Source organism: Colossoma macropomum, unplaced genomic scaffold (genome assembly GCF_904425465.1).
Source record: "Colossoma macropomum unplaced genomic scaffold, Colossoma_macropomum, whole genome shotgun sequence".
Taxonomy (NCBI): domain Eukaryota; kingdom Metazoa; phylum Chordata; class Actinopteri; order Characiformes; family Serrasalmidae; genus Colossoma; species Colossoma macropomum.
The window spans coordinates 5,616,635-5,640,035 of record NW_023494789.1 but is presented as its reverse complement, the minus strand read 5'-3'; the positions used below and the strand labels follow the sequence as shown (position 1 = coordinate 5,640,035).

Here is a 23,401-nt window from a genome sequence, read left to right as displayed (position 1 = left end):
TTTTTTTTTTACTCTTATTCCTTCCATTGAAACACATGTTCAGATGACTTTCAGGTTGATCTACTGTTCAGAGACTTTGGCACAAACATATGAAGTCCATGCCAGCTTGAGTGCACACTGTCATTAAAGCACAATGGGGACAGACTGTGCCAAATGCTAAGAAATTCCTTTTACACTGTTATGCTGTTATCATTTATGAAATATCATGATAAATTAGAAAGGAATGCAAAACAGAAGCATTTTCGTCAGTGGTCTCAGACCTTTGGACCCCACTGTATGTACTGCGTATGTGTTGTAAGCAAAAACGTGGACCATCTGGGGGCCCCTGAGGACTTCCTTGAGTACTATTGATCTACATGTATTGTTCGTGTGATAAATTTACCAGCTGCCAATGACCACCTGAACAATAGGAGCACATGATGATGGTCGGTGTAAAGTTTGTAGGGTACCAGAAACAGTGTAGCCTGTACTTTTTTACTAGGGCAAGAAATATGCAGCCAAGTCAGAAGCCTTTTCAGAGTTACTTGGGGGGATACACGTTGGGGGCATTTGGGTTTCAACGGGCTGTTGGGTACTTAATGCATGGGTTGCTAAAAGGGTTTTATTTGCGTTTTTACATAATAAATAAAAGGATTTAGGAAATGACATTAGATGTAGGTCAGAGTTTGCTAATGCTGAGCTCATGCTGACTGGTTTCTCATTGCACAACAGCACGATAGGTGGCGGTATTCACATCTTGTCTGCGGTCCACCATGAATCACAGAAGAAGGAAGAGGAGGAGGAGGAGGAGGAGAAGGAGATCTCATGAACAAACAATAGGTTACGATCTGGCAACAGGCCAGTTTTCCAGCTTTACAAGGACCACACCAATGTACCATTAGAAACAGGGTCTATGTGTGGGCTGAAACTCAACTATGTAGAAAGGTAGATCTGGTGCAGGTTTAATGACCACTGCTTTGTCAATTAGAGCTGGGTATTGAAATTTAGTATCTTAATGGTAATGAACAAATAAGACTATCAAAACATTGTTTCATTCAACATCACATTTAAGAGCTAAGTCGTTGGTTTTAGCAGCCCTGAACTTGAAGACATGCTTGTTCCATAATCTAGACTGCTGATTGGCTCTGATATACATTCTGTATGCATGCTATCAACATCAGCACAATCAGTTACAGACTTTAAATATACACAATTCCAGCTCACACTCATTTTTGGTTTAAGTCACACCCACTTTCATTTCATTATTAAAAAGAAGGTATCGGCATTGGTATCAGTACTGAAATCATCTTAAGTATCAATATCGTTATCTTTCAGCGCTACTCAGTCCTGTTCATCTCAACACAACCAGCAAAGTCTGATACCAACATGCTGTTCAGGAATGATAACGTTTACTGTTATTTTTTGGCACGTTGTACGAAGAAAAGAATGAAAAAAGGCACTTAAAATACTTAAGTGCTTGATTCACTGTTGATACATGCACAAGATATTGGCTAGATATAGAACTGTGAATCAGAATCAGTTATATTACAAATACAATTTCAGGTCATATCAAAACCAGCATCATATACAGTGAATATAAAATGTACTTGCAGCTTTTCACAGGAGAGGAATGTGACATAGAAACTTGCATATCATCGCAGTCGGAAACAAAACCTTGCATCTCAAAAAAAAAAGAAAACTTTAAAGGATTAAGAAAAAAAAATCTTAATTTTGAATGTAAATTAATTTAACAAGATTTTATCAAAGTCATTTTGGAACAGTTTTACTGTTGTGTCAGAAAATTCTGACAATGTAAACGGCTGCATATATATTATATATATATATATATATATATAAATATATAAATATATATATATATATATATATATATATATATATATATATAAATATATAAATATATAAATATATATATATATATATATATATATATATATATATATATATATACGAATGGACTAAAAGAAACGGCCCAAACTTACTTTGATAAACTTACTTTGTTTTGTTCCAACAGTGATGATACATAACTTTAAATAGTAAAAACACCTCTACACACAAAATCCTCCTTGATTATGTAAATATTTTTTTTGTCTGTGTAGCAGCCTGAACAGAGGCTGTTGAAGAGCATTTGACCAAAATGTAAATACTTCGTTCTCTACAAAGATAAAAAAGTTGCCTTTAAGCAAACCCTCAACATCTTGACTAATATCTCATAACTTGTTCATATAATTAGTGAGTACATGATTACTGAAAATAGACAAAAGTGCATAGTACACAAATGTTTGAGCTATAAATGTCTGCTGGAGCTCAGTAGGAAGTCTTATCGCTGCGAGGCTCCAATAATCTGCAGGAGGAACAGGAAAATCTGGATGATGTCGACGTAAATGGAGAGAGCAGCAAAAACATACTCCTCGGGACTGATAGAGTGCTTTCTGTTCCCAATAAGAAGCTGGGTGTGGTAGGCCAGAAACTAAACAGGAGGAAATAAGGAACGTTACATTAGATCCAGAACAGCAAAAGTGGGTGGGCAATATGGCACAATTATAACTTCCCAGGACTTTTTCAGGAGATACTGTACATTATGAATTGTCATATTTATTTAATATTTACTTCTGAGGTTTTTGATAAGTTGGTACATAAAACATGTAACAAATAAAACAGTAGTGCCATATTTTAAAAAGGCTTTGAATCACAACAATGTACAATTTTTTAACAAACAAATAAGAAGAAGAAACGGAACAAATCATTCAACTGGTAAAAATAAAATAATAAAATAAGCTGGTCATAATAGGGTGTCAGTGTTTACAGACTGCCTACAACACTGGTACATACCTTTTGTCACATGATAACTAATTTGTATTTCATAAAAATATATAACATATCAAATAAATATCAAAATAACTAAGATTGAGAATGTGTAATCAAAATTAATAATCAGGTTTAACTGAGTAATCATGACAGCCTGACCAGTATCTCTGTATAGTAGACATATTTTATGATGCATGTTCCACATGCACTAGTGATGCCTACAATATGTGTAACATAGGCCCAAAATATCATTTATGATGATAATAACATATCATCATATTTCCCACCCCTAACCAAAAGCACATGTAATTGGGGAAAAGTAAATCCAAGTTACCATAACATCAAATTCAGATTTTATTCTAGCTCCTGAACTCACCAGTGTGAATACGATGGCTCCAATGGCAGCGTAGAGCATATGAAGCCAGGGGATCTAGGATAAGAACAGGAAGTTGAATATGATATGGCTATATGGAATATGGCTATTGTCCAAACATCAGCATGAGGTACACTATATGGCCAAAAGTATGTGGACACCATGTCTAATTACTGTGTTTAGGTGTTTCAGCTTCACCCATTGCTAACAGTATAAGAGTATAAAATAAACCAAACAGTCATGCAGTCTCCATAGACAAACACTGGCAGTAGAATCCTGAAGAGCTCAGTGACTTTAAACAATGATATAGGAAGCTATTTTTTCCACAAGTCAGTCTATGACATTTCTGCCCTTTTAGATCGGCCCAGGTCAACTGTAATTGCTGTAATTTTTTAATGGAAGTGAAAATCCTCCGTCACATCACTCACTTAGTTCCAAACTGCCTCTGGAAGCAACATCAACACAAGAACTGTGCGTCAGGAGCTTCATGAAATGGGTCTCCATGGCTGAACAGCTGCGCATCAGCCTCAGATTACTATGTGGAATGCCAAGCGTCTGCTGGAGTGGTGTAAAGCACGCCGCACTTTGGAACGGTGGAAACGTGCTCACTAAAGCAATGAATAATGCGTCACTCTATAGCAGTGTGATGGACGAATCTGTCTACCTACCAGAACCCATAGTGCCAACAGTAAAGTTTGGTGGAGGAAGGATAATGGTCTGGGCTGTTTTAGTTAGTTCCAGTGAAGCGTAATGTTAATGCTACTGCGTACAAAGACATTTTAGATAACTATACGCTTCCAACTTGGTGGCAACAGCTTGGGGAAGACCTTTTCCTGTTCCAGCATGACTGCACTTTTGCAAAAAGCAAGGTCCATAAAGATATGCTTTGAGGAGTCTGGTGTGGAGGAACTCCAGTGGCCTGCACAGAGCCCTGACCTCAACCTCACTGAACAACTTTGGGATGAACTGGAACATTATTTGCAAGGCAGGACGTCCTGTCCATCATCAATGCCTGACCTCACAAATGCTACAGAGCACAAATTCCCAAAGACACACTCCAAAATCTTGTGGAAAGCTTCCCAGAATAGTGGAGGCTCTTCAGAGGAGGGGACGGGTAACTCCATATTAATGACCATGGTACTGGAATGGAATGTCTAACAAGCTTATACAGGTCTAATGGTCAGAAGTCCACATACTTTTGTCCGAATAGTGTATTTAGTGCTGCACTTACATATTTGAATGACAGCACGATAGCAGTGATGATGCCGGTCACAAACACGACGATTCCAAGCACGCAGAAAAGACCTCCGCATTTGGTGAAATCCACCTGATGATAGAACCAATAATAATGAGGCTCTTCATATTAAACACACACATACAACACCCTTCATAAAGTCTCGAGGGCGAGTAAGGTCATGTTACTTGTGTACACACTAGATGCTTGATAAAGATTTACTGTAAACTACCTTAGTCTGGAAGCAGAAGACAGTTACAGCAATGCAGACAATCACTGTAATCCCCAGAGCCAGGAACACAGCCTTAGTGTTATAGTAACTAGAATTATAAAGAAACATAATTATGACCACTACAGGCCAAAGGTTCAAAAGCAAGGGAAAAAACATGTAAAAATAAACATGGATTTTTTTATTTTTTAAGAGATAATGGACAGTAATCGTATCATAACAAAACCTTATATGGTAACTTAGGGAAGGGGAAAAACTGCTATATTTGAAGGGGAGTTTAAAAAACTGCTGCGTAATGCGATTGTTAAGATGTAAACAGTTTAGCTCCTGCTGAATTTTACTGCACTTCTGATCAGATTTCCCTAATTCTCACTTTAAGACACTGTGAAGGTTCGATTAACCACAAGGTCAGTGGTTAGATTAGAAGTTTGTAAATAATTAAAAACTGGTCAGTTTAAGGGGTTATCAACAAAGTGTGAAGACTTGCAAAAAAAAATGGGGAAAATGTCTGATTCAACTAGATGTCATTAAATGTGTTGTGTTGATTGTTGGCTAATTGACTCAGGTGTAAAATGTTTTTGAAAAAAAACAAACAACTTCTTGCTTCCATTGCCGTGGCCTGTTACTGTGTATGAGATGATATGAGACTTGTTGTTTGACCATTATGAGAGCCATACAGGGTCATTCAATCACAGAAAGGAACTGCTGAAAGGAAACTGTTCAGAGTGGAAACAAACTACAGCACATTCCCAGCAAACAATGAATGAAGGGGCTTATGTCAACACACATGTGAATAACGACTGAAGTGTCACGCCCTGCTGAACAACTCCTGACAGTGACAGCGCTGGCTGACTGGAACTGACTGTGCAGTTATATTTCGCTCACATGCAGCTACTTACCTCGATATCGTCCCGGTCATATAGGACATGGCCAAAGTCTAAGAAAGACAAGAAATAAAGTTACTCATCACTCCTTTAGCATGGCTGTTTTCATGAGGCTTCCTGATTACAATCATTTGCAGTTATTCATATTACATATCAGGCTGTGTGCAAAAGTTTGAACATTCCTCTTTAAATTAGATGTTTTGTTGATTTTATAAATGAATATAAGTGAACACACCATCTACAGAGAACACATTTATTTTTCCAATGTATTAAATTAAGCTCAATTCATTCAATTGTGCATTAAAATGTGCAGAATTTTATGCACAATTGAATGAATTGAGCTTAACTGAATACATTGGAAAAAATAAATAAATAACACAGGGCCTGTGTAAAAGCTATGGCACACTTTATATATATTTTATGATTTTTTTACCCACAATATGTTATACTCAGCAAATAAGTAGAAATTGTGCACTAAAATATGCAGAAAAAAGAGAGTAATCAAGCTTTTGCATACATCTACATTAAATTACTTGTAATATTCAGCCATCGGGTTGAAAGAATTGTTTTTATATCAAAATTACAATTTGAAAGAGTGCTTCTTTTATTATATCCTATTTTATCCTTATCCTATCCTATTATCCTATTTTATTAACATCGTTAATGGAAATTTAACCTAATAACATTGTGAACTACCAGTGGATGAGCTGGACCAATCAGGAGAAACCAAACATACATGTGCTGTGACATCACAACCACAACTAACTGGGTGTCTGGTGCACTTTGTTTAGCGTAAAGCCAGAAAAAAATGTGGGTGATCTTCTTGGCCAAAAAAAGGGTCCTGGACCTTATTGATAAATTATAAATGACAGTATTGGTAAAACCCACAGTAAGATAGCTCTACTCAGCTGTAAAGGCAAAAAAATCCTACCAAAAAGATAAAATCGTGCATTACCACAACACAGACACATTACTGTGACACCCCCTCCCCATATGTTCGGTTTATTTACTGTTTACTAAGTTTATCTCAATGTGAGCTACTAGTAAGATTGTCATATGATATTTGACCACTGAAACCAGTGCAGATTCTGGTTAACAGAGGCAGAAGCATTTTACAGAAGGAAGAAAAACAGGCACAGCCACCAACTGTTTTCCATTACACATATACCCACACCCTCTCCCTTCATTCCAAATGAATTGGCACTTCCAAACTCACAAAAATGGCCAGCAGGAGAAGGTTCCATGGAAAACGTCTCCTAAAACAAGAGAGGGGGAAATGTTAGACACAACAACACATATTACTGTGTAACAACATGTAACTGATATGTAATAATGGCCTAGTTTCTGTAGGGCTGTTTGAGTTTGGATTTCATCCAGTCTGTATTCCAGATGACATAATGCAAAGTTATTACAGTTTTAACGGGCTGATTAAAGCAGGACTTGTTTGCTCACCTGGGTCCCTTACAGCAGACCAGCACGATATGTGTGATAAAGTAGACCGCACTGCAAAGACACAGACACAGCCGCGTAAAACACTGGCCCGCTGGTCATTGGCCTGATTTGAATATCAAGACAGGACAGAGGTGAAGTATGGCTAAAGTTTATGAGAAAATGAGTAGAATTCTTACTACGAAGCCCAGTAGATTGCTGGATTTCTTGAGACAAAGTTACGCACAGGTTCTCTGAGGCCAGAAAAACAAGAAAAACAGTTAAAAAAAAGAAGGCCTTCATAATAAACCTGAGAAAGCAATATATTTTTAAGTACATCATTCATTATTAAAATATAGTAAGAGTTGCACTGGTAGCAACAGCAGCGATTATCCTTCATTATCCTTCAATTTTAAGGAAAGTAGGTTTACCACACCCACTCCAGAACAAGTCCTCACACATCTCTCTCTCTCTCTCTCTCTCTCTCTCTCTCTCTCTCACACCCACACACACACAGGCCCAAGGACTCACACAAATGTGAAAACAGCCACGATGGCGACGGTGACGAGGAGCTGGGCAGCGAGGATCATGTACACCTATCAGAAAGGAGATGTCCTTAGGCCACCCAATCAGAATAGCTCATTGAAAAATTACATTTATACAATTTTCCCATATCCCAAATATAGTCATTCAGCCAAGAAATGTGTGGTGTCTGACGTTCGCTTCTTTAGTTTTGCACTGAAGCTACAAGGCTAATGTAGCTAACAAGGAGTAGTGAAAACTCACCCTACAAATTAGCATTGTGCTAACTGCACGCACATGTCACATACTTGTGTCAAACCACGTTGGGTCGTTAAGTAATCGCAAACAGGCTTGTTTTTTATGTGGTTCCTGACACGGTATGACAAACTGCCATCTATAATAAAGGACAAAGGTAATACATACAATACAATACATAACCAAAACAAGAGCAACAGCCACCTTGAAGCCTTGTTTTTGTATATTTGTTTATATTATAGATTACTACTTATATATTTTGAGATTATGTAATGGCATAAGTGGTTTAAAGCTAGTGTGTCAAGATTTAGGCATGCAGTTCGTGGAATCCTAATTGATAGTCAGCCTCGTAACACAGCACAAAGTTAAAGAAGCAAAACTTGACACCACACATGTCTAATTAACTATAATGGGCGTAAGAGGAAAACTGCCACAATATCTTTTTTCTTTTCTGATACCAATATTTATATTGAAACTATGAGTCTCAACCAATTCGATATTCTTTTTTAATTAAAAAAAAATAAATAAATAAATTATATATATATATATATGTATATATATATATATATATATATATATATATATATATTTTGTTAAAGCTTTAAAAGGTGCATTAGTTGATTTATTACTTTTACTACTGGAACAAATAACCAGAAAAAATGCAAAACATGATAAAATAAATTTTAAAAGGGATACTGGTTTCAGCAAAGGCATCAGCATAAGTGTAATATGTGCCAGAGAAACTCTGTTTGGAAAGCTCATCTGTGTTTACACTGACCTTCTGTCAGTCTTTTTCAAAAGACCCTTCCCTACATCACATTACTCTGCCCATCTTCATCTGCTCAGCAAAGAAAACATAGTAGTCCAGCTTGGGGCTCTAGTATTGTTTTCAGGTGTGGGATAAGCTGTGTTGCCAAAAACTTAACGATAAGAAATGTACTAAAACTAGAATCAACACTGGAAGTGCTTTTCAAAGATGGGATTATTACATGCATTAAAACATTAAAACTGGATGCAGAATTAACAACGTCCCTCCTGGACAGGTATGTAAACATAATAGGTCTATGCAAAAAGTGCTGAACTGTTTGAATAATCAACTTTACGTAAAGAAACAAGTCGAAAAATATTTATCACTCAAAGACCATGGTAAAGTAAGAAAGTGCTGTCGATAAACCACCGTCATAAGAGACGTATGTAATACCTGTGAACTGTATTAAACTTCAGTTTAGGTAACAAAACTAACAAAATGAGGCTGACGTTGGCTTTTAATTTGAACTTTCCATTCTACCTTAAATGCTGCAGTACAGACAATATCTGCCTGGTAGTGATGGTTCACTGAAAAAGTGAGTGGGACCTCATTACAAAGAAAAAAACAGGACAGCAGAGACACTCTGACTATTCTAAAGCAGCAAATCGGTATGAACCGGATAGTAAGTGTTTGTAGGCTTGTAACTTTGCAACCCCCCCTGGACAAAAGAGACACGGGAGTTTGATGTTCGCTCTGGCCGAAGGCCGCTGCTATACAATAGGAGTATGTGAAGAGTACCTGGATAGCATTATTAGAGGAAAATGCTTTGTACTGATGTGTGGGAATGGGAGGTGGATCCAAATAGTTTTAAAAAATCAGTACAGTGGTGTAGTTTAAATATTTAACCACTAGAGGTTGGGTATCATTAATTTTGACTCACACACCTTTAAAATTTTTAAATGAAGCCCTACAGTTAAAATCAGCATCTAAAAGTAGGCTATCATGCTCAAACTACTCACACAATCTTAAAATGAAGAATTCAATTAGGAATCTTACTTTGCGAATAAAAGTGTGCCGAATGCTCATGCTTTCCCATCCTGGTGACGTTGTGAATCCTTCATCATCTGTGAAATTAGAAACATGCTATCAGTTCAAATTAGCCCTCCCACCTCGATTGACACTGCAGGGTAAGGCACTACAGAAGCAGTAGAAATTTAGGATTAAGGGTTGCACAGTGTCTAACTGTTCTGCAATGCCCTGTTCAGTTTGGCTATTTAATAATAATAATGGTGCATTTTATTTATAATGCGCCTTTCTTTTAGGTGAAAATCCCAAGATGTTATACAGGTAAACTCAATACAATGCTAAATATGTAACATTCAGAAAACAACAGTCCATAGCTGAAAATAAAATAATAAAACTTTAACTTTAACATGGCTTATACCTGCTTGAACTCAAATCAATAGTAAAAACTCACAGTCTTATATAATATAAAACTAGCCTAAAACTAAACAGTCTTAAACAGAAACCTTAAAACAGATTGAGCATATAAGACCAACCTGAGACAAACTGTTCATGTGTTGTTTTCTTATATAATATTTAAAGCAGCAGTATCAGGGGAATTTCCAGCGATGCTGATATATCTGTGGAATACCGCATTTTCCTTCCATAATGTGACGTATTTCTGAGCGAAACGCAGTATTTGGGAAGGTCTCTGAGCTACTTCTGAGCAGTTCTCTCTCAAAGGTAGGTTGGAGGGGGTTGGGAGAGTGGGGTAAAACATGACAATATTGATTAAAATTATTTTCCCCCTCCCTCTAGTGCACAGTGATGTAATAAAAAAAACTCAGGAGACGTTTTCAAGAAGGGCAAAAGTCTTCACACTACTATTAAAGGTTACTGGAAAACAAGAATTTTGTCTTTTAAATGGTACAAATTGATGAACTATGTTAACATGACCTGAGATGTGAATTGACAAGGTTAAAAAAAAAAAAAAGTTTAAAATTGATTTCAGCCGAAAAGATAATAGCCGGTCCCTAGGGACAACATATCTTAGACAATTTCTGATAAGTTTTAGCATTTTTATTCCACATCAGCATTCTTATTCAGAAATATTTGATGAATCTTTATTTGTACTAATATCATTTGTGGTGCTACAAAGCAGGAATCTGTAATCTTGACCTGTGATCCTCTGTGAATATTTGCATTTGAATATCTTGCTGCATCCAAAAAGCCTTTGATTTGTTTTAGTTTGAAACTTGGTCTTACCTTGACCTGGGATGGGCATGACTGGCATTATGGGCGGCATTGGTGGTGGGTATCCTTGGCCTGGTTGCCCTGGCTGACCAGAGTAAGGGCCTGGCTGACCAGGGTAAGGGCCTGGCTGACCAGGGTAAGGCGCAGATGGGTGGGAGTAGGGAGCTCCAGGGTAGCCGGCAGGCTGGGGCTGTGGTTGACCCCCATACGGAGAGAAGCCATAGGCCGGCGGGGGCGCGGAAGGATATGCACCCCCAGCCTGAGGGTTGTGGAGCAGCCCGGACTCATCATAGCCCGGAGGGAAGTCAGATCTGGACATGCTGCTTCAGTGATTCCTTGAAAGTACACATTAAAAGAAGAACAAGGTGAGATCAGTTACAACCAGAGAGCACCAAATAACATGCTTAAGGCATTGATGCACTGATTTTCAAAAATGGATGAAAAGTTCCAGATGAGTGTTTCTGTGGGTGTTTGGACCAGGGACGAGAATTTTGGCAAATTCTTTTGACTGATAACAGACAGTTATTAGGTCATCATTTGATCATGGTGGTGGTGTGTCAGTGTGTGTTGCGCTGGTCTGAGTGGATCAGGCACAGCAGTGCTGCTGGAGTTTTTAAACACCTCAGTGTCACTGCTGGACTGAGAATAGTCCACCAACCAAAAATATCCAGCCAACAGCATCCTGTGGGCAGCGTCCTGTGACCACTGATGAAGGACTAGAAGATGACCAACACAAACTGTGCAGCAGCAGATGAGCTACAAACCACCACCACGTCAGTGTTACTGCAGTGCTGAGAATGATCCACCACCCAAATAGTACCTGCTCTGTGAGGGTCCATGGGGGTCCTGACCACTGAAGAACAGGGTGAAAGGGGGCTAACAAAGTATGCAGAGAAACAGATGGACTACAGTCTGTAACTGTAGAACCACAAAGTGCACCTATAGAGTAAGTGGAGCTGATAAAATGGACAACGAGCATAGAAACAAGGAGGTGGTCATGATGTTATGCCTGATCGGTGAATATATGGCCTGACTGGGTCTAGCTTCACATTTAAATGCACAGTGTAAACAATAATTGATGAAGTTGATAGCTCACAGCCCTGTCATGTGACTAGCTACACAGGCTAGCCATTAGCTAACAAACACACCTGTAGGCTATAGCTAAAAGCCACACTCAACAGAAGCAAACTGACGTTTAAACAAACAGTCAGTTGCATCCTAGCTCTGCACTGTGTCATGTGGCTAAATATCCTAGTTGCAACAGTGGTGTAAGCCACATTTACAATGGTTTAATCTCTGCTACATCCCTTTATCAACAGCCCAGGCTTTATCAAAAGCCCCTGCTTTGCATCAGTGACACTGTTTCCTTAGGTAATATACTACAAACTGTATCACATCCACAACAGCCCTAAACCGAGGTTTGGGAGGAAGAAAACACTTTAAACTCCTTTTCCCTCCTGTCAAACTTTTCTACATTTCTGTTTCTACCATCTGTTTCCTCTGATGAAGTTTTTGCACGCCACCACCTTGCGGCCTCCTCCCTGATCACCCACTTCTGAAATTCTGGTCTGGCCTTCTGTAAAGCAGAAGCTACCCAGCGCAACTAGACATCTCAGAGTTTTCTCTAAACCTGACATTCATACCATCTCTCCTCATACCACACCAAACAAGCTTTCAATGAATGGTTCTTTGAAGCATAGTTTTCGTAATTGAGATCTGTGAAGAACTAGTAGTAGGTGGTATACTTTACTTTTAATGTAAGTCAATGGAACCAGAAATTTACAAACAATGTAAAGGGAAACAGGCATTTTAAAAGTATGTCAAAATCTGGAGAAAAAAAAAAGAAGATACAAGTTTTTGGTCTGACAGCAGCAATGTGTATATATGTCTCTTTATTGCTACAAAAAAATATAAATAATATATAATATATGTATATATATGTATATATATGTATATATGTGTGTGTGTGTGTGTGTGTGTGTGTGTATATTTTAACAATAAAACTGTTTTAGACACTTAGACACTTAAGAAAACATATTTTTGGAGGTCAACTAGTGGCTTATTTATCTTGCATGTTCACTTTTTAATAAGAACCATTTTTAACAACCAAAGTAAATCTGAAATATTTTTGCTGTGCAAAAAAGTAAAAACAAAACTGCACAATATATAGATAAACACAAGAATTTGGACTGGCATACCAGTTCGTCCCCACTATGTACAAATTTAAACTTTTTTTTAAGTTTAAAAAACCTCAATATAATGTACATATTCTGTACCAATTAAAGATTTTTCCTAGAACCATACATCCATGCCAAGAACCACTTTGTTCAACTATTAGGTAGATGTATTAGATTACTTCTTCTGTCACCTCCACTTTAATTACAGACTAAAAGACAGAACAGAGTGACAAGATCAGGCATCAATACAAACATCAATACTTATTTATGTCTCTGCTGAAAAGGACACTCTACTACTGCTTTTTTAAATGCTGACAAACAGAATCTTTATACGACATTACAGTGACCATGAAGAAATCATATTATTTGGTGTCCAAAGACATTTCCCCCATTAGGAGACACAGCCAAATATATCCTGCAAACCGAAACACCATCTCCAGCTAGGAGCTAGATTCGTTTAAGCTTTTGAAAAAAAAATGAAAAAAGTGAATTTGTGAATGAATATTTAACCTTATCTGGTCTACACTGAGACTATCTGCTTCCTGCTTTACTCCCATGATTCACTCCTTTCATCATGAGTTTTACACTAACAGCTTCCACTGATTATGTACAACTAGGTTTGATGACAATTGAAATAAGGCATATAAACAGCTTTTACTCTTTACTATGACCCAATAAGAACAAAATAGCAAGTATCCCTAAAACAGTAACTTTACAGGAGAAAACAACAATGTTCTTGTAATGTTAAGTCAATGTAAAGCAAATTTATTCCTAGTAATTCAGGAGCATTTCTATGAGTCAAAATCAAACCAAACGGACATATATGTGGATTTTTCTGGACAGTGACGATATGTTTAGTCTTTACTTAGATGGCTTCATGTTGGTGCCATAATTACTGTTTAGCTACCCTTTGTGTGACCATCATGTTAACCAGTCCATTATTATTTCCATTAAAAGATTATCTCAAAACTGCTGTAAACATCAAAGAACAAATATGTAATAGACATTTCTCATCGTGGCTCCTGCTGTTGCTCATACAGCGGCTTGATGTCTCAAATGGCCAGTGCAGGTCTCATAAACATATGTTTGTGTTTCTTTGCTTTGTTTGTTTCAACCACCATTAGCAGACTGACCAGTCTGGACAGGGTGATCCTCAAACGATACTGACTCCTTAAATGTGTATACATTTAATTTTAATGAAATAAAATAGTCATTTTTATTCAACGTTTTACATGCTGCACTGTCCTAAATACAATGAAACAGGACTAATTATGCTCTGTTTGTATTGAAACATCCAGTTGTTCAGTGCTTTTTACAAACAATGTGCTTAGAAAAGAATTCAGTGCATAAAATAATGAGAAAAATGTCATATTGCCCACGCATGTGAAAAGCTGAAAAAACACTATTCATAATTTTTTTAAATTGTGCATAGAGTCTGTTGCAACTTACCAAAACTCTGACAGTGGTGGTGGTGTGTTAGTGTGTGTTGCGCTGGTCTGAGTGGATCAGTCACAGCAGTGCTGCTGGAGTTTTAAAACACCTCAGTGTGACTGCTGGACTGACAATAGTCCACCCACCAAAAATATCCAACATCCTGTGACCACTGATGGAGGACTAGAGGATGACCAAAACAAACTGTGCAGCTGCAGATGAGCTATCGTTTCTGACTTTACATCTACAAGGTGGACTGACAAGGTAGGAGTGTCTAACAGAGTGAACAGTGAGTGGACACAGTGCTTAAAAACTCCAGCAGCACTGCTGTGTCTGATCCACTCATACTAGCACAACACACACTAACACACCACACCACGTCAGTGTTACTGCAGTGCTGAGAATGATCCCCCACACAAATAGTACCTGCTCTGTGAGGGTCCATGGGGGTCCTGACCACTGACAAACAGGGTGAAAGGGGGCTAACAAAGTATGCAGAGAAACAGATGGACTACAGTCTGTAATGGTAGAACTACAAAGTGCACCTATACAGTAAGTGGAGCTGATAAAATGGACAATGAGCGTAGAAACGTAGAATCATAATGTTATGCCTGATCGGTGTATACAAATGACATTATATACCCATACGTTTAATTTTATACACTCCTGTTATATCCTCCTCCTCCTCTGTTAGCAGCTTTCAAACCCAGCATTACAGAATGGAACATTCAGAGTGGGAGCCATCGACCACTCCTCGGACTGAGTCATCACAGTGTTTATTTTTATCTGTCTATTAAGTACACAGCTTAGAGGAAGATGTCAGCTGGTAGTAGATCTGACTAATTTAGCTGAGCTCTGACAGTTTCCCAATTCACTTTAACACCCTCAGAGTTTAGCAGTCTAGCCGTTATGACACTGTGTAAAGTTCCTTTTGTGTCAAAAACAAACCAAAGAACTTTCTGATGCAAACTTCCTGTTATCAAAAACACTGTTATGTAAACCATAAACTCTCCCAGCACTGCTGTTGGAGGGTCAGATGGGATGACTGGATGTAATGCTAATGTTTAGACAAAAGGACTGGAGACTGACCCTTGTTCCCACAACCTGAAACAGATACATGCTAGTTGACCTTTATATAGTTTGGGTGAAAGTGAATTGTATAACTTCCCTCTTACCCTAGTCTCACAGGGCCAGATGTGATCTTGCAGCAAGAACATCTGGGGGAAACCATGAAAAACTCTGGGACAAATGTGGGTGGGAACGAGACCTTTTAGGGTGGGAACAAACTGATTATGAAATTTCAATACCAATCCACTGCTTTGTGAAGCGTGTCGTTAGTGACACATGACTGAAAACATGACTGAAAAACATCCCAATAAAACTCCAATTTAGTAAGAGTGTGCGGAGAACAAATTACATGCTATACAAATAAACGCTACCTCCTGTAAAGGTAACGTTAGCTAACAACAGCTTGTGCTAGCTACTTTGTTTTGCTTGTTTCATCAATTGTATTCCAAAGCTAATAGAGCAGGAACCAGGAGGCGGGTTTTAGCGTAGGCGTACCCTTCTTTGCGGCATATTTTGCTACAAATCCGGCCCCAAAACTTGTGGTGTGTTTCACAGAGTTCTAGACTAGGGGCGGGCAATATGGCATCATGATACTTTAAGACATTTTAACAATACATGGTACTTTTTTCTAGATTCAATTAGTTGGAGTAGACAAAATAGAACAGAGGTCACTAATAGGCGGACTGTGGTCCGAGTCCGGACCCAGAGGCTGTCCTATGTGGACCTGAACCTATAACCGATAATCTATGGATAGTTATTTAATTTCGACGGGGTGGTCCTATTTTAATCGGCGTAACATTTCTAGTCATTGCGATACCGGTTTAGCGGCCCAGGAAACTCACAGACCAATTGCATGCGTTGTAAATATCACACGTGACGCTACTTAGCCAATCAGATCTGTGCATTATGATGTGCACTGAGACTCAAGTGAGTGACGCACACACAGGGGAGGGACGAGGCGAGAAACAGCAGTCAGAGAAGAAAGTGAGTCAGAGGGGAGTTATTTCACATGGCTGCTCTAAAAAGAGAAAACTGATAATAAATGTTGGTGAAATATGACTGAATTGTACTTTATTTGATTTGATATTCAGTTGTTGACTGGATAAGATGTTTTTATAGCTACTAGGCTACTTCAGTAAACAGTATATGGCACTGAATCATAATGCAAGTTAGACATCATGATGTTCTGGACCTTTCCGGAATTTTCTTTAACTGGACCTTACTGAATTTTAATTAAAGACCCCTGCAATAGAACCTGTAGTGCCACGTCTAAAAACATACTATAATAATAATAATAATAATAATAATACTAAACTTACAACTACAGTGATTTGTATTGACTGTTTTACAAACTGAACTGCACTACATCAAATTAAACAATCCTAGTTAAGCTCACTTTGTAATGATAAAATAATAGTTAGACGTTATCCATGATACGCTCATAAAAGTTCATTGTGACCTAATTTATCACGATAATGATGAAATATCATCATTTTGCCCATCCCAAGTGCCACATACAAAATTACTATGATAAACTGCATTGCAAGTCTAATTAAACGGTCCTAATTATGCTCACTTTGTAATGAAACATGTAGTCTGTGTTCTTTTACCCTTGTGTGGTGTTGATGTGTTTGTTACTCAGTGGTCTGGTGGACCCACCGCATTATTGGTTTTAAATCAATACAGCCACAACAATTCATGTAAAAATACCAGATGTTTAAAATATCACAAGTGTCCAGCGTAGGGTTCTCCTTTAGCAGCTGTAGCCAGTCAGCAGCCTGTCCATGTTGTCCACCCTCACACACACACACACACACACACACACATACAAACAACAAACACATACACACACAGACACACACACTAACAGCAGGCCATGTAGGAGGAGAACAGAGTGAAGGACACAGCACCTCCACACTTTTACTCCCTGCAGGTTCACCCAGCACCACATGTGTAATATAAATGTGTCGGTGAAGACACATTGAAGACACTGAAAATGGGTTATTTTATATGTTCTTCACAGAAAATGAGCAAAGGACAAGGAATCTAAGGTTGAAATAATAATAAATCACATCATTTTTCTTTTTGGTAAACATTGAAAATGGGTCCCACAGACCCCCCAACACCACACAAGGGTTAAGTACCATGATATGCTCAGAAAATATCGTCATACCACCCCACTCCCTAGTTCAGTAGTTAAGGTACTGCCCAGGGAATCAGCCATTTTCATGGAGTTTCTCATTTGTCACTACTCGATTTGTGTCCTCGGCCCGATTTGCTCTGCGCATGTGCACCATTATCACGCCTGTGTACACTGCCTATTATTTTACAACACTGCCCGATCTGTACCCTGCATGACCATCTTTTTATAAATTCGTTATTCTTAGATTACCTTGTACTGTTTAATCCTGAAACCAGGTTGAGGTTAGAGCGCAGGGAGAGGAGACGGATACGAAAACCCGCTCAGTGTTACTATCATGTTGGTTTAGCGTCAGAGCTAGGTCTGTGGCTGAATCTCACCTTAAATGGTAGGTTGCTTAGGGCATGAAATTATGGCTTCTACATCCAAATAGTGCACTAAATGTTAGATAGGATGTTGTGCAGCTATAACAAAATATAAGTGGCTGATACTCAAACATACAACTCACTTTGTGTGTAGGAGCCATTATATAAAGACCTATGAAGTGAGCACTACATAGGGAGTAGGACAGCATTTGAGATTGAGCCTATATTTTGCCCAGCTTTGTTAATGCTATTGTCATTATAGCGCCTGCAGAGGCTAAGAATGCTATCTTACACATCTATCTTATCTTATCTTTTCACTGATACACATGTAGGATAGGCTGCCAACCGAGCAGGAAGTAGTGCAAAATAAAATTACAAATAAAGTAATTAATACTAAAAAATATGTCTTTGTTAGGGTTCAACTTTAATTTAATCTACTGTAAAATGCTTACACATATGCAGTAAAGATCCTATATTGTTGGATGGTGCCAGAAAAGGTAATGTTGGAACCTGATAGGAAATCAGCAACAATGCACTGGAACTTTAGTTCCCCGAAGGTTCACACAATGCACTGAGCATCGCCTGTTCACTGTGCTCCCTGACTAGAAACAGCATCACGTCTCCAGCTTGACTTTCAGAAGGTTTAAAATGGAGGACACTGTCGCTCTCACTTGCCCCTTCACCTTGAAAAAATATTACGTTTTTGTGCTTGTGAATAAAAAAACTACCAACTGTAAACAATGTTTTAGTTATTTGTCATTATCTGTTTGCTACTAACTGAAGTTCACAATAACCTGTTGGCTAGCATAGAGACCCCACCCACCTATCAGCCACCTCAAAACCAAAAATAGGTAATATAAGCTTATATAAGCTTAGGTTATATAAACTGTAATTAAACGTATGCGTAGATTAATGTCCAAGACTCGTTTTAAAGAAAATGTCCAAGACTTGTTTAAAGAAAATGTATTTTTCAATACTGATGTTTTTTGTATATTTTGATGCTAACACTCCAAGAATGAGGGGCGTCCCCCAATATCGGCCACCTTGGTCACTTCAGGTTTTCTGTAGCTGCTTTAAAAGTGTATTGTCAGAGCTGGTTTATGAGGAGCCTGGCCACTTCCTATTTCCACCATCATATCAAAAAGACTGCAAAATACTAGAGGATGCCTGCGAGCAAGTCCTTAATGAAGGGGGTGAAAGGAGCTAAATGGCTAAAAAGGAAAATTTCTAATCACTTGTCCAGCACTTTAATTTTAGAAAATAGAAGGATGTATTTCACTAAAAAAGTAAAGAAAACTCACCTGTATATTTCCTTTTTTTCTCCAGAGTGCTGATTGGCTAGCATTACTGCTACTGAGTGCTGATTGGTTGGCATTACTGCTACTGAGTGCTGATGGGTTGGCATTACTGCTACTGAGTGCTGAATGGTTAGCATTACTGCTACAGAGTGCTGATTGGTTAGCATTACTTCTACTGATACTGATTGGTTGGGATTACTGCTACTGAGTGCTAATTGGTTAGCATTACTGCTACTGAGTGCTGACTGGTTAGCATTACTGCTACTGAGTGCTGACTGGATGGCGAGCGGAGCAGCTCGCTGGCTGTTCACGCTCACAGACGTCATGAACGTACATGAGGCGCCATTTTCAACTCCTGTGACTCGAGTTCAAAAACGCTTAAAATATAACAGCAGTGTTCAAATATTTTATGCTGTTCTGTGTTCAGAAAATGAATGGATTCTTTATTTTAAACATGTCTTAACATTTACGAACTATGATTCTGCTCAAAGCACCATATTAACCCATTCATTTTAAACACGCTTTAGAGCGCCCTCTAGTGTTTGACAAACACAGTAGACATTACAGAGTGGTAATTCTCCTCTCTACAAACTAACTTCACTTGCATGCTCTGATATTTGTTAATGTTTGCCACTACCTACAGAATAATCGAGAACCACTATATCTCACAAGTGTTGCAGTACATTTAATCATTTTGTGAACAAAATATGTTAAAGTAGACTGACCTACAAACAGGCTAAAAATAACAGCTAACATGCTAGCTAATTAAGTTCCTTTAGAAATATTCAGTTTACAGTGTATTAGCTACAGCTGCCATAGCTTAGGTGAACCATGGTTAGCCAGGCGCTAACATAACACTGGACAACCAGCAATGCTTAATGACATTAGCATTAAGTGTTTAAGTGTTTTTAAGTTTTGTAAGTGTTTTATGTGTCTATGTATGTATGTGCCAGATTGCCAAAGACAAATTTCCATGTCATGCAAATTTAATGAACAACAAAGTTTTCTTAAATCTTAAAATCTTAAATGTTAAATTATGATACCGGAATGAATCGCATGGTTGTAACTGGGTCTCAATGTAAACAAAATGAAAGAGTTCATGAAATGACTGGACTGTCTCCCATCCTAAAAATGACAGTATGGTCAAGAACAAGACATAGCTGATTTGCAAAAAACATGTTTAGTGTCTGAAGTTTACTTCACTGGTTTCCCACTGAAGCTATTACAAAAATAACAGGCAGGAGTACAGACAGGTTTAGTTTTAAGAGAGCTGCTGCTGCTGCTACTGTTTTTAGCTGTGCTCTGCTGTACTTCAGTCAGTTGTTATATACTATCATAAAGCACATAAACTTTTTGAGATTACTTTGAGGTAGTTATGTGTTATGATTTAGGCTGGCAATTTGCGCAATGCTAATTTGTGCAGGTGCTAACTACATTAGCTTTGTAGTTCCAATGGAAAACTAAAGCATCCTACTGATCCCAAACGTGTGCATTTAATTTTTCACCAACGTCCACTTTAAGTTGTAGTGTAAAACAAGTGGTCTGGCAATGTTACAGATATCTCACTCTGAAAGACATGAAATATTTCGAGCCACCGACCGACTATGATTACAAATCTCCTTTATAATCTGCACAGCATTTAAGTCATGCTGCTAAAAGCAGTGAGAAAGTGCTCCAGGGCCTCCGCCAGCTGTCTTAGGCAAGATCAGTCCAACATGTTTCAGTGCTGTCATATGTTTCTCCACTCCAGCTCTGTTTGGAGTCTGGGCCACAGCCCTGCCGCTGAGAGACTTGTGCAAGAATGCAGCTGGGCAGGAATATCCCTGCACATAACAACAACTGGCTTATTAACTTGTACATAAAAAAGCGAAAATTCACAGTTTTTCCAAAAATATCTGCATAGTTCTGTCATTAAGATTCAGACTGGGTAGGTGCAAAGAAATGTAGAGAAACGTAACAACCCAAGAACTAAAGAACCTGTATTTTCTTTACAATGGTGGTGATAGGAACCAGGGGTCACCATGTTTACAATGCAAATACAGTCATTTTATTTACTATACAAAATGACCAGAGAATCTACATGTGTCTACTGTGTTTTAGAGGAATGTCCATAATAGAAAAATGTAAAACCTAAAAAAAAAAACTCAAAAAAATTCTTTGGATACTTAGGATACCATTTCATGAATGGATTTAAAAACACAGTTTAGGCCAAAACCTTCTCAAAACTACTGTAAAACAGTGTGTCAGGCTGCAGGCAATGTTCATAACCAGTTTATGTAATAGCATTCCGGTAGCTTTTAAGCATTAAAGGGAAATACCACCAAATTTTTTAAAGGTTCTACATAATTAAACAGTGGAGATGTACATAAAGCCATTCCAACTGGTTTGGTGTGAAATGCTTCATTCTAGAGAAACTTACTGAGTCAGGATAATTCACAGTGGTGGTAATAGGAACCAGATGTCTGAACAGTTTAATGTCTTCTAAAGCTCCCTCACAGAATGTTATTACACGAAATAGTCACTGCCTGATGTCAGACATAATTTTATGACCTCATGAACATTACATATGAAAGCTCAGAAGGCACACTGATAATTTTGGATAGTAAGTAAAATGGTTATATTTGTTTTATAGACATCGCAACGTCTGGTTCCTATCAGCACCACTGTAAAAACAAAGAAATCTGAGTCTGTTAGTTTCACTATTTCACCATTTCACATCAAAGCACTCTGAATCACACAGTTTACGTCGCACCGACAGAATTATGCTTCCGGTAAATCGAAGTTCCCCTTTAATTCTTCAGACTTTTTATCACGACCGAAGTGAACCATTCTGACTAGCTGTGCAAGTTTCTCTACAATGGAGCACTTAGTTGTAAAACACTCTGGATTACTTTGTTTACCTTCATCTACCTTTATAATGACTTTGGATCAGCGGCTGGGTTAAGCAGAAATTTTGAAAAACCGATGGGCATCCCCTTTAACCTCTACCTCTACAGTTCCAGATAACTGAATGCCGTAGTTTGACGCTCCAGTCGAGTTAGGCTCGGGCTGTTTTCACCGTAAGAAAGCCTTCATTCATGCGCCACTCGGTCCGAGATGACCAAGGCCAGCTTTGGGTCAGACCTGTTACATCACCCATGTTCTCTGCTAGGCAACAACAAAAACATAAACAAGAAAAAATAAGTTTTCTCTCTGTAATTTCCATCACCTGATTCGCCTATACAACCGCCTACCACATTAATAATATTAGAAAACTCTTCTGCAGTAAAAAGCAGACACTTTCACTTGATCATCCACAGGTTTTAGGCCTGTCGGAACATCTCAGGGGAAATTATGATCACCGTCCCTGAAACATCAGAATCACCGTCGCCACACACTTACAAGCGAAAGCAGCGGTTAAAACTTTAAGCATCTACAATAATCGCTCGTTTTCAATTCCGTGACCAGTTAGCAAGAAAGTCAAACCTATCGCATCCTTTCCAAACACGAAAAAGTCGCCAGCCTGTCTCGAAAAGGACGCAGGAGCGAAGGAATTTATTCAGCCTCCCTGATAAAATGATTACTCTCACCTCGCTCTTCAGGGCGCAGCGCTGGGTCCAAACGCAGAGCAGAAACGAGCGCAACTCGCAGTTTTGAGCAGTTAAGTCCTCTTTTCTTGGTCCTCCTTGTGCTAACGGGAGTTCAGTTTGCTGGTGGTGATGTTTCACCCCTGCTGGAGTCACTTGCTCTTAGTCTGATGACGTTTCCAAGAATTTAGTGCAAATAATCTCTCCAGCCGGAAGGTGGGGTCGGAAAATAAACACCCGTGCCAGCTCTGTTGCGATGTTCAGTAAAATCGATGTAAATCGCTCCTTTAAATTCTTGTATATGAAGTTCTCTTCAGCTGTGACAAGTCCAGTTCACATGTTACACCCAGCTCTTCCACAGAGGTGTGGTGACACAGTGGACACACCCCATGTTCAGCTCGCTGAACTTCATTTGCCCGGTTTCCGTTCACGTCGTTTTCAGCCACTGTGGGGCGCTGTAGTGCGAGAGGACACGCTGATAGCTAAACTGAACGAGCAAAGTGAACCTGAAATTAAAATTGGCCTTTTTAACCGTTCACGTCCTCGAGTTAAAAGGGGAATTCCACCATTGTTTTAAATTTCTGAATAATTCAGTCCTTGAGATGTAAACAGTAATTCACAG

The 23,401-nt window shown here is 38.5% G+C and overlaps 1 protein-coding gene across 1 annotated transcript; it reads right to left on the bottom strand.

Annotated features, from left to right (window-relative positions):
* Positions 1–1,936: 1,936 nt before the first annotated feature.
* On the bottom strand, positions 1,937–23,183 carry tmbim1a (transmembrane BAX inhibitor motif containing 1a). The gene is made up of 12 exons (XM_036569866.1): positions 22,783–23,183; positions 10,747–11,069; positions 9,535–9,602; positions 7,485–7,549; positions 7,154–7,207; positions 6,978–7,028; positions 6,742–6,781; positions 5,541–5,578; positions 4,645–4,732; positions 4,410–4,505; positions 3,182–3,235; positions 1,937–2,467 (listed from the first exon to the last, which is right to left on the bottom strand). The coding sequence occupies exons 2-12, from the start codon at positions 11,051–11,053 to the stop codon at positions 2,318–2,320; spliced, it is 1,011 nt and encodes a 336-aa protein (XP_036425759.1). The 5' UTR covers positions 11,054–11,069; positions 22,783–23,183; the 3' UTR covers positions 1,937–2,317.
* Positions 23,184–23,401: the final 218 nt, after the last annotated feature.

Excerpts from the sequence above, each read along its gene's own strand:
- tmbim1a (XM_036569866.1), bottom strand. The coding sequence starts at position 11,053 with ATGTCCAGATCTGACTTCCCTCCGGGCTATGATGAGTCCGGGCTGCTC. Across the intron at positions 3,236-4,409 it reads TCGTGCTGTCATTCAAATAT|ATCCCCTGGCTTCATATGCT; the intron begins GTAAGTGCAGCA and ends TTCTTATCCTAG. Across the intron at positions 2,468-3,181 it reads GAGCCATCGTATTCACACTG|TTTCTGGCCTACCACACCCA; the intron begins GTGAGTTCAGGA and ends CCTCCTGTTTAG.